The following is a 17,756-nucleotide window of genomic DNA, read 5'->3' as shown; positions in this document are numbered from 1 at the left end:
GAACAACTTGCAAGTTCAGCAAAGTGTCATGCCAGGATCTCAGTGGAGTTTCTAACTGAAGAGAAACAGCCTGTCTAGTTAAAACAAACAGCAGAGGGAAAACCTGAATTTAGGACTACTGTCTCTTAACAATAGTTCAGTTTGTAAAATAAAATATGTGCTCCTAAAACCAGGGGCTTATTCCATTCATCCAGAAATGCTCTAAATTTAAATTCATACACAAAATGGAATTGAAATTATTCTCACCATGAACATTAATGTGCCTTTTTACGTGGGCTGTGAGACACATTTTCATTTTACAAATGAGCTAAAAGTGACCACCCCCCCTCAAAATTCAGAAATTAATTTTAATTGAGCAGAGACAGGATGTTTTGTCCATTCGGTTGAACTGTATCCATAGAAGAATAAATCCGTGTATGATTCTAATGTAATTTCTGCCACTATTATCAAGCTAATAAAAAATAGATGCATGTTTTAGTACTCCCCAGCATTCCACATGCGACTGAAGACAATAAAAAGTTTCATTTTTTCTTTGTTTTCCCATTAACAACCCTAATGGGCCAAACCTAGCTGGGGACTATGGAGCCTTGATTAAGAAACAGTGAGGAAACAACTGAAGGTTTCTGGATATGAAATTAATAACGTCTGAAACAGCAGCTGTGCACAATCCCACAGCTCGACAGCTGTGTCTCCTGGTAAAGAATATGTGTGATCAGTTTCTATTGATTACAGGGGATTTAGACCAGCAATTAAAAAATAATGTCTAGAACTTCGCATATATATTTTTTTGCAAAGAAATATACTGTTCATTATTGTCAACGTTTAAAATGTTTATTCAATAATTCATACTAAATCAACTGCACCTTAATTTTTAATTTTATATACGAAACCCCTTTATCTCCAATGCAAAATTAAAGATTTTCAAAATGACAACTCTTAAAAATTACTGTGCCCTGCCTATTCATCTGGTTGAAACCAATACAGGCCTTTTTTCAAAGGTTGGTCAATCTTATTCAAATTAGAAGTGGCATATGAGCTATCTAACTACCAGATTAGTAAAGTATAAAACCTTGAAATTTTAGACACTTCTGTGCCACAGTCAATTGTATCCAGAACAGTTTCACATCTTTTTTTTAGATTTATTCTTTTTTTTCCACAGCATTTAAGTGTTGTTACATGAAGAACATAATGCATTTCGAAAAGTACCCATATTAAAAGCTCCTGAAACACTTTTTCGTGGCATTTATATTTTTAATTAAGATATTTTATTTGTATTGTATTTCCAGTATATACATTTTAGTACAGCAATACTTTTACACCATATATTTTAATACGGTCCATTATAGATGTACATTTAGAAAGATGTTTCAGGTAACGTTCTGTCCACTTTTCTCAGAAATTGAAGTTGGAACACATCAAGAATTGCTGGTGACAGATTATGCATTCAGAAACTGCTCTAGCTATTTTGGTATTAACTAAATACTGATGAGATTTCAGATATGCAATAAATATCTGACCAGCTCAATTTTTTTTGAAACGCTCTAATGAAAAATATTAATCAACAGTGATTTTTAAATTGAGGTTGTGGCACAGATTATATACTGTACAGCATAGTTTTGGGAACTGACAGTTGAGCAAACCCACAATATTGTATGAAAGTATCAGTTTAAACCTGTGGAGAAACTAGATTTTTCTCTCAGACATCAGATCTCCAGGGCTTTCAGAAATGTGTTGCGACGTTCATTTTTCTGCCAGAAGTGTCTGCGGGATGTTATTGGAATAGGTGTCCGCTCACAAAAACAACAACAAAAAAATAAAATCTACCAAAATAAAATCTTGGCTCTGTATTTTGTGAAAGTGTGAACACTATGGAAGTCTATTAAATGAAGAAGTGGTTGTGTTCGCCAGCATTTTAAAATGCACAGGAGGAGCAACACAAAGCTCACCCTTGGAAGACCTTGCAAATGAGAACACCTCAGGATCAGGTTTTATTTCTCCTGGGCTACTGTAGAAAAACGATGCAGGTACAGTTTTTGTGCCTACAGTTCAGACTGCCACTACCTGTCACACAAGGTTTGTGCTGTTGGAGTGTTTTCTCCATATGGCAGCAGACTTCTTATTATTTACACAAGCTGTATAAAGATGTAAGGAGTGCTAATCCACACAAATTCTCATTAATCAATACAGTTCAATTTTATAGCAACAGTGTTTTAGAATAAATATAAGAAGACCCACATCCAAATAATACAAGATTTATTGACCTTCAGATACACAATTTGAATATGTTGCTTCCATCTCATTTAGTTCTGAACTGAACATTTTTACTGTTGAATAAGAGAAGACTTTGAGGGCCCTGATTCAAGTATTCACAATCCTTGTGGGTATTGACAAAGTTAAACTGTAGATATCTTCAGAATCCACAGAGAAACATGAACTAGAAGGCAGAAATGGGAACCAGGCAGAAGTGTGTGTAAAACGAAGAATAAGAGGCACTTCTCTGCACAAAGAGAATGTGGAAGTATGGAACAACCCAACTGTTGAAGCAAGTATCATGGCTTTTTTAATAAATGAGTGGATAAAATTGAATGATGGGCTGACTGGTTTCTTCTCATTTGTAACCTCTCTTCTGGAACTATGGGTACAATTACCTTAGTAAGCCATCATGGCGGAAATGCACTGAAGCAATGAACCCTTTGACGCTTCGAGCATACAAAGCCTCTTAATCTAATGTGGCATTAAAATTGTGCTGATTTCAGGATAAAAAACACAAACAAACGCTGAGCGGTACAAAAAGAAGGAGCAGTGCTGGAAAGCAACAATGGGATATCTGAAGCATACCTCAGAGCTTTCCTTCCTAAAATCTGAATGCCTGAAACACAACCCTAGATGGAAACATTCAAGGTGATCAAGGCATGGAGCTGAGGATGACTGGGGAAAAACACAGTACAGCGCTGTGCCTAAATGTAGTTGCAAGAATGAAAATGACCAAAGGGGCAGAGAAGGATGCAAAAACACTGCAGGATCTGAGCCTCATCATCATTACCTCTGCCTCCAGATGGCACTGTTGCTACATCACTGTTGCCTGGTAACCCTGTGCTCAATCCGTTGTTGATCACATGACCATCAGCCGGCTGCAGCTGCCAGTTCAGTCCTAGCAGGTTCATGGCTTAAGAGAAAATAAAAACACACAACAATTACTACTGTACTTTCAAATCGGAATCTGTCAGCACAGAGCAGAACACCAGACACTCTTTATCCAATTATGCCACCTCCACAGGGACTCATTGCTATTCCAGATATTTTATTATATCTTCTTCAAGTACTTCAATTTAATAAGGCAAAAGAAAATGTGTATCAATTAGTAAGCACAACTGTCTGAAACATTGATGCCCAGGAATCCATTGGTATTTAGTAAGGCATTTCAATGGTTGGGCATTGAATAAGTACTTCTTTAAAAAAAATATTCTAACAACAAATCACCAGACCTCAAGAGATTATTAGAAATTACCAAAAGTTATCCCAAGCACACAACAAAATAATGAAATGTTTCTGCTTCTTCCCATAGCAGAGAAATAAATGGCAAGAGAAGAAATTGTTTTAATACATTTATATATGTATAATACTCTGAATTATGTAGAGAAAGGAATTGCTTACAGGTAAAAACCCAAACTAATAGATTCCAATCTGAAACAAATTCATTCTCTTTCAGAAGCAAAATTCATGTAAGACATAAACTGCAGTGTAGTCAAAATTATGTGAGCTGTAGTCCATAAAATGTTTCATTGCACTTAAAAAAAATATAAATATAAATTATCTTAATATCTTTAAAAAGTCCTATCCAATCTCTTTAAAATGAAATCAAAGGAACAAAATGTTCATAATATCCACCTGTACTTCATAAACATATACTGTACTTACCCCTATCACTATTCTACAAAATACAGTACACAGCACAAATCAAAGTTTTAAGACTTAGCTTTCATTGAACAATGAACAATAATGTAGAATTTACTGTACAACAATGTCCTTTAAAAAACATTTAAATTATTTTTTCTGAAAACACGGTTAACTCATTCCACTTTAGGTTGACTGAATATTTTCTGCAAATATTGTGCATTTTTTCTGAGTATGTGGAGATAAAATGCACTTTGTTGACAGAAAAACACCCACAAAAAGGTAAAAAAAAATGTTTTAATTTAATCTTCCATCTTGAAGAATTTGCAGCTGCAGGACTGGTAACAGAGTGTTTCATGAAAATACAGGAAACACTAGCATTCTTCTTACTGAAATCTGTTTCATAACTGAAATCTGTTTCAGTAAGTGACAGAAAAAAAAGTTTATACATTTGCACTGCAGAGCCTCCTGTCTTGGGTTAATCTCACTCCTGTTTTTTGAGTGACTAATTCTTTACTACTATTTATGGGACTGAAGATCTTGATTTAGAATACTGGATTATTTCATCACAAATATATGTCAAACCAAAGTCGGTAACAAGACTTCACTTATTTTGCTCAGTTGTGGTAAACGTTTCGATAATTTTCACATGCTCATTTTTTATGTATACTGTATATTTCACTGTATTTCCTGCATCTTTTGTTTGGGCAGGATTTCTAATTTATGTTACCAATTAAACTATTTAGGTAGATAACATACTTGAAAAAATAATGTGATTGCATTGTTTGTGATTTATACTTGCGTTCTGTACTAGAGCTCCTTATCTTCTCAGCTTTTCTAGTCAGCTTCCAGAATTTGGCTACAACAATTGTGTAATTGATAATCAGCAGGATCAACATAGCAATTAATGTACAGGAATGGAAAAAATTGGAAGGGCCACAAGTTGAGAAGCCCCATTCTATATATTTATCATTGTCCACACAGGTCTATTTTTGGTATATGTGTACCTTCGGAACAAGTAATAGGTTTATTCCATGCTGAAAAAAAGAAGAAAGAGAACACAACGTTTCGGCCGTGGAGCCTTCTTCAGCCTTCTTCAGCCTTCTTCAGCCACCTGAAGAAGGCTCCACGGCCGAAACATTGTGTTCTCTTTCTTCTTTTTTTCAGCATGGAATAAACCTTTTACTTGTTCCTTTGCAGCCTACGCATGCTGACGCAGCTACCCGCCTGAACTATGTGTACCTTCTATATGTTCAAGTGTAGCTTAGCTGGTTTTGTAGAATTCAAGAGATTATACAGCTGGTTCGAAGACTCCTGTACCAAAGACAGTAGCGTAGGCTATGTGTATTTTGGTATTGATCCCCTACAGTATGTATCATTCTCCAGTTTAAGAAATCAGAACTTGTTTCCACATTAACTTTATATAGAATACTAGATCTGGGTATTATATAACATTTTCAATCTTTGTATTTTTAATCCTTTTTAGATATGTAGTCATGTAATACTACTGTATAGTACAGTATGTACTGTAATACTAGTTATACAATTACCACTAACCTATAGAAGGACAGCAGTGGTACATTTATGCTTTCCACTCTACCAAGGCCTGCATTTCTCTTTTTCAAAGACTAAAACAGGCAAAATCTTGTCCTCGAGATCCAGCCTCTGAGGAAACCAGTAACTTGTACTGTATGTGGTATTCTGTATGGTTCCCATCAGATGTCCATAGGGACTTGTGGATGCTAGGCTTAAGTGCTCTTGACGACACCAGCCTGATAGCATCAGACAAGGGCAGATGACTCACTTGCAATGAAGACTCGGAGCTCCTCCTCATACATTCCGAGATCTCTAAAAGTATCAACTACTGTATGTAAATATTCAATACAAATAGTTTGTCCCTCCCAGAAAAAACTTTTTTTCTTTTACAAACAGATATAACAATATACTTTGGATTCAGATACATGGAGGAAAAAGGTCCTTGTATAGATGGTTACCAAGGAAACTAGGTGGCTATTTCCTGTGAGTTTTATAAAATATTCAGTTGGAAAAAAGAGGTTATTCATTTGGCTTAGTCGGAAACAGGAAGTGTGCTGTACAAAAGGATATTTTATTCAATTCAGAACAACTGAAGATGCAGAAGGAAGTTTGTAATGCTCAGGTTTCATTCTAATTACTTTATTTATGGAAACAGCAATAGTTATTGAGTGAAGCTTTTCATGGGGTCAGGTTATTCAAAGGTGTTTCGCAGTTTACAAACCACCAAACAGATAACACATTGGTAAAAATGGACTTCTTTTAATCTAAATCTCTAATACACTTGAAAAAACGTTACTACCAATACTTGATTGCTTTTATTTTTATTGCAGCAAACATTTTCAAATATGTTTTTATTTTTTTGTGTTTCTGCACATTTAATAAATATATGCATTAACTTACCAAAAACTGAAGAAAAGTGTTATATGGATCTAAGTGAATAATACTTTTCAATTGGACTTATGTAGTTCACTTGCATATGTAAAGAACTTCACAAATGCTGATGGAAATATATGTTTGTATCTGTTGCTGTGCTCAGCATATACTGTATAAAGTAAGATCACAGCTCAATCCTTACTGCAATTCCATCGCAGCATGTCTGTATAAAAATGTCCATGAAGCAGTAATCATAAAGTAACATTAAATTTGCTGTTAAGAATTTGCAGTTCATTTTAGTTCTTTTACTAGTATTTTCTTCATTATAAGCACATCATTTAATTTCACTAAAACAGAAGTGATTAAGGTTGCTGCATGACATTGAAGCTCAGCCTGAATTAAGAAAAATATCACAACTGTATACTTAGGGATGAGCTTTGCTAATTTGTAATGAACTCTGCAGCAATTGAATGATACATTTTGTCAAATCTATTGCTTGGCTCTGAGGCCCTTAGCTATTTTAGCTAATAGCTATTAGCTATTTTACTATATTCTGACAATGCTTCCACCCAAGAGCGTCACAAGAGAATTCATTTCTAAACATGGGATCCTGAAATACAATACCAGCAGCTATTCTGTTACATTTCTTCAATCAGCCTTCAGAAAGGTTCCAGATGATACATTTTCGCTGAAATGATTAAAATTGCAAATAATGTCATAAACATATGCAATACCAAGAAATAAGCCAACAGTATGCAAAAGGATAAGTTACTGTACACAAAATGAAGTAAAATATGCACATGAAATAAACTCCTCCTTTAATGAGTTTTCATAGACTTTTCACCTTCACACAGCTACCTTATCATTCCGAAATCTCACTCCAGAAAATCAATTTTCTTTCTTGTCAAATTCTATCTCTCATCACCAAGCATCATTGTAATGCTGAAGAAAACAATTAAAAGAAGAAATGAATGAATTAAAAGAAGTCAAAAGCAGCATGTCCTTTTTTTTTGCTTGGAGATGATCTTTAGTGATACAACTTAAAAGGTCAAAACTTTCTTCAGGATGTTTTGTTGTTGGAATGGTTTAAAAGCAGCCAAATACCTTATTAGTTTTGCGATATAATATTTTTCAAACAAGACATTTTAATGGCACTCTGTTCAATAAAGAAATAGCAAATGAAAGGGCTATTCTTTGGCAGTGTATTTAAAGTATGTCAGGTTTGTCAGCTTTTTCATTTGACAAGACAAAATGCATACAAAGATTTGAACTGGGCATTTCTATGGCAGTCTTAGTGATTCCATGTCCTTAGTGAAGACGTACAGTGTACTAGCTTGCACAGGCTTCCTGATTGACTGGTGTGAGAATGTAGGTGCGTGCCTAATTCTCATTGGCTGGCAATCAGTCACACTTCTGCTAGGGGATAGAGAGGCGGGATAGCCACTATCCTTTAAATAGCCGACAGCACAGCCTCAAGGGAGGTACTGCTAAAAGACAGAGACAGATTTTTCAGTTTGAGCTTTCACCCCACCTGTGTTCCAGCACTTTAGTATTTGTTTCATGTAATTAAGAAAGCACTGCGACTTTCTAAGACTCACACCCTTTCTTTCGTCTTGGGATTGCTTTTGCTTTCATCAAAGAGCATGTTCACATGCCTACATGTACAATACATTCTCCACCACTTGTGACAGGCTTCACCACATCTGAGTCTCATCAATGGATGGATGTCCCATTGTCAGTCATCAACCTAACTCCCTAGAGGTTTTGCTGGAACTCTTTTTAAAGCCTAGAGGCAGCCCCATGAGGATCTAATTGACTGATTGCTCAACCTATGAGAACACTGCATGTAACTAAATTCTCATACTGTTCAATCAGCCATACAAGCAGCCTAAGGAAGGAAAGTTGTGTCTTTTGTACCTAACTGGGGCTTGTAAGACAATTACAAAAGCTACAAAAATTGCACAGTTAAGCAACAAAAGTAAGTAATGTGCAAAAAAGACAAATGATAGCACTTCTATAGAAGCAGCAAATAAGCAGGACTCAGTTTACTTCTAACTTTCACTTAACTGAGCTACAGGTCACTCTCTTCCTTGAAAAACCACAAGAAACAACACTATTGTGATTGATGATAATATGCACATCAAAATAAGTTCTTGAGTCAATATATCTGATTACAGTTCAGAACAAAATGGCTAAAGAAATGTTATTTTCCTTAACTAATATAAACTGAAGTTCAGAGTGTACTATATATTTGTGAAACCCCAAATGCTAGACGAACTTAATTATGGCGTGAGAAGAAACACATCAGAGATTTAAATGCCATTCCCCCCAGTCACTTAAAAACTGATTAGGTCAAAGAGGTGCTAATGCAATGCGGTCATTGCTTGTAAGGAATTGAAGGAAATACCTAGTGGAAACTTTAAGTTCTTTGCCTGACCTTGTCTAGGCGAGTGCTGCTTAGACAGCAAGTGAGACATTTAATTTGAAATGAAATAGGAACAGAATTTCTCATAAATAATTGAGATGTAGAAACATTACAGTTTTATAATAATACAGTATTTTCCAACTTTTTTTTTGAAAGCTGTCTATAACTTCAATAGTTAGAAGAGAAATCCTAGCTCATTAACTGCCCCTGCAGTTTAATTTTTTACCCTCTACCGCCTGTGGTGTTTACATAGTCAGTGGGCATTTAAGATTGATGTTTCCTGGTTAGGGCGTATGCAATTATCACCTCTTCTTAATTGAATCCTGGAGAAATTGGGAGGTGTATGACAGTGCTTTATGAAAATTATTAAACTAATTATCATTTACCAAAGAGCTACTGCAAATGCTTACTACAAAGTAAAGGTTTTGTCATGCTATGATGGTTGTTTACATGTGTTCATTATTGTACTGTATATGGTAACATGTCATATTCTTTTTTTCCCTAAAAAGCAATAAACAAATTGAACACAAAAGGGTTTAAAAGTAAATGTTTTTTTATGGTGCGAGAGATTATCAATAGAGACTGGATAAGTAGAAAGAAAATTGAAAGATGGAGGATACTAAAGTGGAACAGATTAAAACAAATGGTAGAAGTTCAGTTTAAAGCTCCACTTAACATGTTGAGCCTTGTAAACTGAAATTTAGAAATCATTGAATAATTCTAGAAAAAATTAATTATTATGCATACATTAAATGGTACAAAGTGAAGCTGGATAATTGGATTAATAACTTAGTTTTTAACATTATATTTATAACTATTAAACCTATATGCTGACAGAATTCATAAAAGAGTCACAGTCTGCAACCAAAACACTTAAATATTATGCTTTAATTAGTAGACCATGTTTAATGTACTGTACAATGAAGATTCAGTATCAGTGAACCTATGTAACATATATACTGTATTTTTTCAATCAGTAAGTTAATTGGTAGATAGAGTGGATGTCTCAGTAATGAAATAATTGCATTATCCCATGCTTCATGGAATATAATTAGGGAAGCTTTGTAAAATGTATTAAAATTGTTATCTTGCAGTGTTTCACCCTTAAAAAAATTGACTAGCAAAACTCTGTTTCAAATTAAGTTATATAAACTGCTGAAAGTAAAAAGGCAACAAAACTAAAAAATACGTTTGAACAAAACACTCTTGAGTATGCTTTGTAATTACACTAATCATGTCAGTACTGTACTGTATATCCAGACTACTGAAAATCACTGTTTAACCCTGTGAGAGTAAATCGTTTTATAAACGACTACATTTAATATTAATATCATTAAATTAACTTCTGGAAATGGTTCAATTTTATTCTTTACATACAGTTTAAACAAAATAATGGGAATGAGTACAGAACTCATTGGGAGAAAAGATGTATAAAGCAGATGTATAAAGACCAGTGGCCATAATGCTCATGTGAACCCACTGGTTTTAATCTTAACAATTCCCTTTAAAATTAGTCTTTGAAAACATAACAGGGTAGAGTTTTGTGACAAGTTATAATTTTGTCTCTTGCATATGTGGTATACATTTGGATATTATATGCACATTTATATATATTTAAGGGCATAACCTCATGTAGGAAATACTGAAAAAACAAACAGATTATACAAACAAGTGATGGTGTCTTGGATACCTTTTTTTACAGTAGAAGTCAAAAGCAAGCAGCGAAAAAAAAAACTTTCTTCTTTTCCTGTAATTTTGCATATTCACAGATATACAACAGAATCTGAGTATTTTGGGAATGCTGCAGCCTGCTGTTAGGAACATATTCAGCTGTTGGTATGATTCCCCTTAGGTATACAAAGTGTTTTGAGAGTGGAAAACCTGCAGCAGACTTCTGTTTGCATGTGAGTGTGAGCATGCACACCATCAATGGTTGTAATCACTCTATTACACGGCAATTTCCTTTTAAAAGTTAAAGTGTAATGAACAGTTCTTTCCGGACCCTATGCGGACGACACAATCCGACGGAGTGGGGAAACACTAGGGAAACGTCATGCAGGAAAATGGGGCTGAAGACAGGGAGGAGTGTCCAAGGTGCGCTGGTGCACGGGGGAGGTGTGGCCGAGGCGAACAATCCAAAAGAGTAGTCCTTAGGGAATATCCAAAAACACACGAGAAAGTCCAAAACCAGGAGATCCATCAGAACAAGGAATTAAAAACACGAAGGCCGGGTCGGAACCGGCAGACAGGGAACAGGAACAGGGGTTAAAACCTTAACGGGACCAGGCGCTTCCAGGTCCCGGACTCGCACGATATGGAAATCAGATGCAGAGCCCGGATGGGCGTCAGCACCTGGCTTTTAAGGTGGGCTGGGAATAGGGAACAGGTGCACAGAATAAAGTCTCACGTGAAAGGGCTGGAGCACCCTTAAGGAGGGGGAACTATAATCGTGACATAAAGATTACCTTGGACTGTTGAGATTAATTAATAAAACTCTACCAACACTTATGGGAAGGGTTATGTTTCAAAGTATTCGATTTCAGAAGGTGTAAACATTAATATGTATACTTGATTCCAGTTCTTGCACACATTTATTATACTTTATAATATTTACTGTACTTTTTCTTGCATATCTTTGCTTCCACGTTTACCAAAAAATATTTACCAATTAATTTCCTTCTAATGCATTTCCTTTTCTGCTACAAAAAATATTTTATCTGTGGGTCTTTTTTTAATTCTTTATTGACTGGGTGTTTTTGTTTAGGATTTTCTGTGCTTGGAAATATATAAAATATTATAAAACATGGGGAGAATAGATCTAAATTTCACATGTTTGCCAGTTCCTGGAAAAATTCAGACCTTAACCTATTCTGCTAAATGACAATTGACTAAATGACCATAACTCCTACTTCAGTAGCACTCTATAAATAAAAGTATAGTGCACTTTGCAACAAAGCTACAGTTTACACAGGTTCTTCAAAATAAATTTGTCTGCTAGTCACAAACTACAGAAAGGACTGAAGATATAACATTAAAAAGGCATCTCTGCTCAGTGTGCACTGCAATTTGTGCAGTTTGCAGAGCTCATTAGTAAACCTAAAACTAGTTAAAATTGGAAACAACACCAGAAAACACAGAGAAATAGCCATTGAACCTTTAGATGTGAGAGATCTGTTGTTGCCTTTTAAGTTTCTAGACTATTTTTTAAAAATTTGTTTACGAGAAACATGTTATACATGTAGAAACAAAAGCGGTGATAAATCACTGATTTGTGAAAAAAAATATATTTCTGTTTTGAATTTGGAAGCCATTTTGTCTGTCAGGTATTTCAAATACTGGGTAGGCGATCTTTTGTCCCCTTCTTAAATTATATAAAAGGGGGATTGGAGGCAAGGAATAAACTAATGAAAGTCAGCTTTAGAGTGTGGCATAATATCCAGACTAATTTTCATCAAAAACTGAATCATCAGAGGAAAATTCATTATGTTATCTACAATTTGAGCACATACGCCCTGTACCCCAACACATGCCAATTTTTAATTCCCAGACAGATCAAGGCAAGCACCAAATGTGCTGAGCCATATGGCCCTCTAAATACATTTGGGGATAAGTACGTGGAGGTGAGGGTTAAATATCCTGCCATTAGACAATAGATGTTTAGTTTGAAAAACATATTAATTTAGAAGCTAAAATATACAATTTCACTTTGCAGTGCTGAAATATAGATTTATTGCACAGACACAATATATTTCACTGCGATTTCAAGGCACAATCATTTTGCCTTTAGTTGGTTTTCTAGGTGAACTACCATGCTGAGCCTTATTTCTCTAACCCCCACTGACTGAATTAACTAAAATGGTGCCTTAAGGTAGTGAATGTGGCCCCAGGTATTTTACACAACATAACTGTGATAGAAATACACCAGGCAAGACCATGCATAGCATTCCTCTAAGGATCTGCAAATGGAGTCAATTTTTCTGATGGAAAAAAATAAAACGATCAAGCACAGTTTTGATACTTTTTTTGATGAAATGCATGTTATTGTTGCAATGCTTTGTGATGAATGCCTTTCTTCAACAGAGGTTCTAGGTTTTATTTTTGACCATAATATTTCCTCGCCTTTAGCTTTAAAATGATCTCCTTAACCCTTGCAGAAAAGATGTGTATAATATCAGACACATAAAAGATGCATGAAATCAGACACTTTATATACAGCACACATGCACTTTATATATAATTCATATGCACTTTCATATAATACATATAGGCCTATACTGATAAATGTTGTTTTGTTCCTTATATATGTCAATGGTTTTGAAAGATTAGTTATATATCCATCAAGTTATAGTTATAATTTCAATAAACTGACCCATTTTGAGCAACTAACAAATAAATTGCACCACTTAGCAGCACTGCGATTGCAGTTAACCAATCACAATTTATGCGACTACTGTTTTTTACTTTTTATGTCTAAAAAAATTCTACATAAATTAAAAAGAAATGTACTTATTCAGTGAAACCAACATTTTTATAAAAAAAGTAATGTCAATTACTTTATCAGGGAACATACTAAACCTCCCCATTTGCACAGTTTTTACAGAAAAATGAGGTCCTCTCAGGATGCTATTATATTTGTGAAATGGCTTTCTGATGACTTTCTATAAAATACAGTATCTGTAAAGAAGACATGATTATTTGAGTAAGAATGTCACTCATCCTGTAAATCAAGCTGCCACACTTTTTACCAGTACTGTTTGAATGTGAATGTGTGTAGTTAAAATTAAAAATACATAGAAATGCATGGATGAACAGTACAAACAATATAGGCAGGTGGTAAAGTTATATAAGCAGGTTTCAAGCCTTTCCCCTACAGAATTGATTACAGTTAGAATTATGCAGAGTACTAAAAAACTTCGGCAAGCTGCTTTACAGACATAAAATATTTATATTTGTGATTTATATGAATTTTGCCTATATAAAAGTGGAGTCATATCTGTTGATAAAAAGATAAAACTTGCTGTAATTGTACTTTAATACATTCTTAAAACAGTCTTTACAAAACAATTAAAAAAAAAACATCATTGAAAAATATGGCTGTCCACACAAGATACAATAGATGTATTTGTAGAATTTTTTCATCTATAATATGATTGAATTAAAAGAACCTAGAAGAGGCCTAAGAAAAAGAAACTGGTTATAAGTGTTAAATATGAAAAAGACAACTTACTAATTGGATTCAATCCAATTCTAGTTTTAGTTCATTTACTTGTGCTACAAACTATTCTGCTTGAATTAATATTTCAATAAAACTTTCAGTGACTACAAATATGTTAATTTATGTTACATTCACCTAGCGTTTCAAGTCGTTTCAAGTGTTACAAAGTATGTGATTTACAGGTAACTAACATCCAGACTTCATTATAATTACACTGTATAACAGAGAAAAGGCTTTTCTACACTGTAAGTTTTAAGCTGCAGAAACATTTTTTGTATCTCAGCACAATGGTATTCTTCTATTGACCAAGCATCCTCTAGTGTATATAGTATCTGTATTCTAGCGTATTCTCTAGTTTATGCCTGACAATTGCATTGTGACTTTTGATCCTCAAGAAAATGATATTCCATTAAATTTTAACCATGGTCAGAGAAGGTTTGTATGTAAGAACTGAGAAAACAGAACCAACGAACTTCATTTTTATTTATTTTTTTGTTAAAATTGGAAAATAGATTATTTCTGACATCTTAATTTTTTTATGTCAGTACTGTAAACAATATTATACAAGTAGAATATTTTCAGTATTAATAAGGAGGTTCCATCATGTACAGTATATGGTAACTATGTTTGCAGGAAAATTATATATTCACACAGATAGAGATAAAGTGGCAGTCATTTGTATTAAATAGACTGAAGTGTAGCATCCATTGGGGAAAGTAATCAGGCACAAATATTATACTGGATACTGGATTGGTTAAAAATGGTGCAGAAAGCAAAATGAAGGCATAATATTTTAAAATATGAAAGTAAATACATGAGATGATTAAAAATCTACATTTGATATTACTTAAGAGGCAATTTTCCATACCTTATTGCAATCTCCCTTGGCCTTCTCAATAAATGCACATTAACTGTTTTAATTTACCGCAAAATTAACAAGGCTGACCCCAATTAGAACACTAATTGTAATCTTAGATTCCACCAGTTTACTATTCTAATTAGTTTACTTCTCACGCATGCATACTGCATTAGCTCACTGGCTGTAAACCTCTGTTGAACATGCAGGCTTGAGAGTGGTACGGTATATTATTTTCATGCTTTGACTGTAATATTCTATAGTATTCTAACATAATTTCTTTATAAGCACTTTTCAGAACATTTGAAGCGGCGAAAGAAATCATAAAATATCTAAATAAGGAAGTAAAATAAAAAAATGAGGGAAAACAATGAAAGCTACCAAGACAGAGAGACTAATGACCAAAATAAACTATCATTGTTGCTGGCTCTGTGCCCCAGTGTCCTCTCATAACCGCTCTAGATTCTCTTTTTTATTATTTTTGACAGAACATGTTTTAAAAAGGTTTTTTCTTTTTCTATTTGTTTTTTACAACAGCCTTTAGAATTCATCACAGCAACTGACGCATGTCATTATACATTCCAGGACCAGTGAATGGCAAAATGAAAATCTGGAAATTTGCTGAATTACTGTAGGTGATTAAGACTCTCAGAAACTAAATTCAGAATTCAGAATAATATATTATGGAAAATGCAGGCAGTTTATCATCATATTAGTGTGGTAGCTGGTGGTTGACTACATGGCTGTTCACACAGTTGAATACCTCAAGATATGCTTCCACTCAAGTTCCTTGAGTAAAGTAAGAGACTTAGAGGTCTCTTAGAGGAAAAAAAAAACAAGTTTGTATATTTCATATTAGGCTACCTCATGTTGAGTATGATTTAAATTTCTCATCACATGTTTGGTTTGTTTACTCCAGACGATCAATATGTCTCAATGATCCAAATTATTTTTCCCAGGATACAGCAAAGGTGATACTAAAACATTCTTAAAACTTAGCTTTGAACCCTGAGTTGTAAACTGTGGGTTCAGCTGGTCAGATAATTGGCCTTTAAAAAAAATAGTTCAAACCTAGCACTGGAATTGTATTAGAAGATAAAAACAGAAGTAAGCTTATTTATACCCCTCACTTACCATATTGTATAATTAAAATTCTGCAAGATATACAAGATGTTTACTGAGTCATGAAGAATCAGAGGAAAACACTATTAACTTTGCTTTTTATGTGCTTCAAGCCTATTCATTCAGAGGAACTATCTGATTTTGTGTACAACACAGCACAATTTAATTTAGAAAAATATATTTCCCTTTGTGTGCAGAGGGTAAGATTATTTACAATGTTTCAGACTTCCAAGTCCTGAAAATGAGTGTCTTCAACAGAACAAGATAACTATACATGTTGGTTAAGTCAAAGTTGTTTGTTGACATTTTCAGTCACTACATTCACAAACCTTCTCTCTTTACCCCAAACACACTCACAAGCTACCATGCTTCTCAAAGCAACAGCCCTTTAGGGATGAAGCAGAATATTGTTAAATACAGAGGCAAAACGGTCCCACTCACAAACCCCGCAGACTCTATGTATGTCAGTATTATATTGTATATGCATCATTTAAATCCCTTTTAGGGGGAGGATTTCCGAATATAACCATAATTTAAATTGTTTCAAAACACAGATGGAAGTATACAGATTTAAATAGATTGTGGCAGCACTATTAATCACAAACTATATGAGCACTTGGTAGGAGCTCCAAAACTGGATTATAATAGTTCACCTTAGAGTTTTTTTTTATGAATTACAGACTTCTGTATAAATCAGCACCAGGTTCAAGTTAGTTGTTCTGGTGATATTTGTTAAGGCACTCATAAAAATACTATAATGCATTTTGTTTTCCTGTTTCATCCACACGTTGTGTGACCACATAAGCCCAATAAGGGATAAGATTTAATTTTTATCTAGAGGAAAAAAAGGTTTCGAAATGTTGTGTGCTACCCACTTTTATCAAATAAGGAGACACATGCATACAATCTCAGAAATAAATTACTTTTGAAAACAAATGGCAATTTAGTTTCAGAGAAATAGTTCCAGAGAATTGTTGCAAAGAACAAAGGCAGATATGGAATGTCTTAGTGTTTTTGAACAAGACGGACAGAACAGAAGACAGACAGGTGTCACAGTCATCCAGACAGAAGCCCAGAATGAGTCCTTTGAGAGAAACTGTTAGCATTACTGGAGGGCACATGTAGCCTAGTTCCTTTAAAAAAAAATAATCTAAGGGACCATGGTGTCCCACAGGTCATAGTGAAGGGATAATAACATGAACATACAAATGTCTATGTATCAGTGAATACATGTGAAAGCGTTAGATATAACCCACATCAAAACCTGACCATAACTGTCTGACAAGTATACAGGGTATCAAGAGAAATGTATCATCTAGATTATTAACAAAATCACAAAGTCATTATCAAGAAAATTCCTGTCTTTTGCAGCAGGTGCACTGATATTGTATTGAGCAGATATTATACTAGGTTGCAGAATTTGTCTTTAAGACTGTTACGTCCCAGTGTGTGGTCTATGTGTGTTTGTTGTTATGTTCCACACTTCTGACTTTGATTGTTCTCCGTTCCCCATTGGCCCACCATTACACTGTTGTTTCCGTATGACATCATCTTCAATTAGCTTCTCAACCAATCACAACTCATCTTATTCAGTATAAAACATGGAGGATTTCAGAAGGAGGAGGCCTTTCGTTTGACTTCGGTCCTGCTTTGGCTTTGGCTTTGGCTTTGGCTTTGGCTTTGGCTTTGGCTTTGGCTTTGGCTTTGGCTTTGGCTTTGGCTTTGGCTTTGGCTTTGGCTTTGGCTTTGGCTTTGGCTTTGGCTTTGGCTTTGGCTTTGGCTTCATTGGTTTGCTTCATGTGTGTGCATTTTCGTATAGCTTCAGCTTTGTTGTT

The 17,756-nt window shown here is 34.6% G+C and overlaps 1 protein-coding gene across 13 annotated transcripts in view; it reads right to left on the bottom strand.

The window, feature by feature from the left end:
- The window catches only part of LOC102695531 (teneurin-2), an 822,495-nt gene that overhangs the window by 86,163 nt on the left and 718,576 nt on the right, over positions 1-17,756 (bottom strand). For all 13 annotated transcript variants that reach the window (XM_015349967.2, XM_015349971.2, XM_069196089.1 and 10 more), the window contains one exon: positions 3,044-3,166. In XM_015349967.2, coding sequence (XP_015205453.2) covers positions 3,044-3,166 — 123 coding nt within the window. The remainder of the gene's footprint in view (positions 1-3,043; positions 3,167-17,756) is intronic.

This window comes from Lepisosteus oculatus, chromosome 11 (genome assembly GCF_040954835.1).
Source record: "Lepisosteus oculatus isolate fLepOcu1 chromosome 11, fLepOcu1.hap2, whole genome shotgun sequence".
NCBI lineage: Eukaryota > Metazoa > Chordata > Actinopteri > Semionotiformes > Lepisosteidae > Lepisosteus > Lepisosteus oculatus.
Note: the sequence above shows the minus strand (reverse complement) of the source record. Positions and strands in the feature narration are given on the sequence as shown.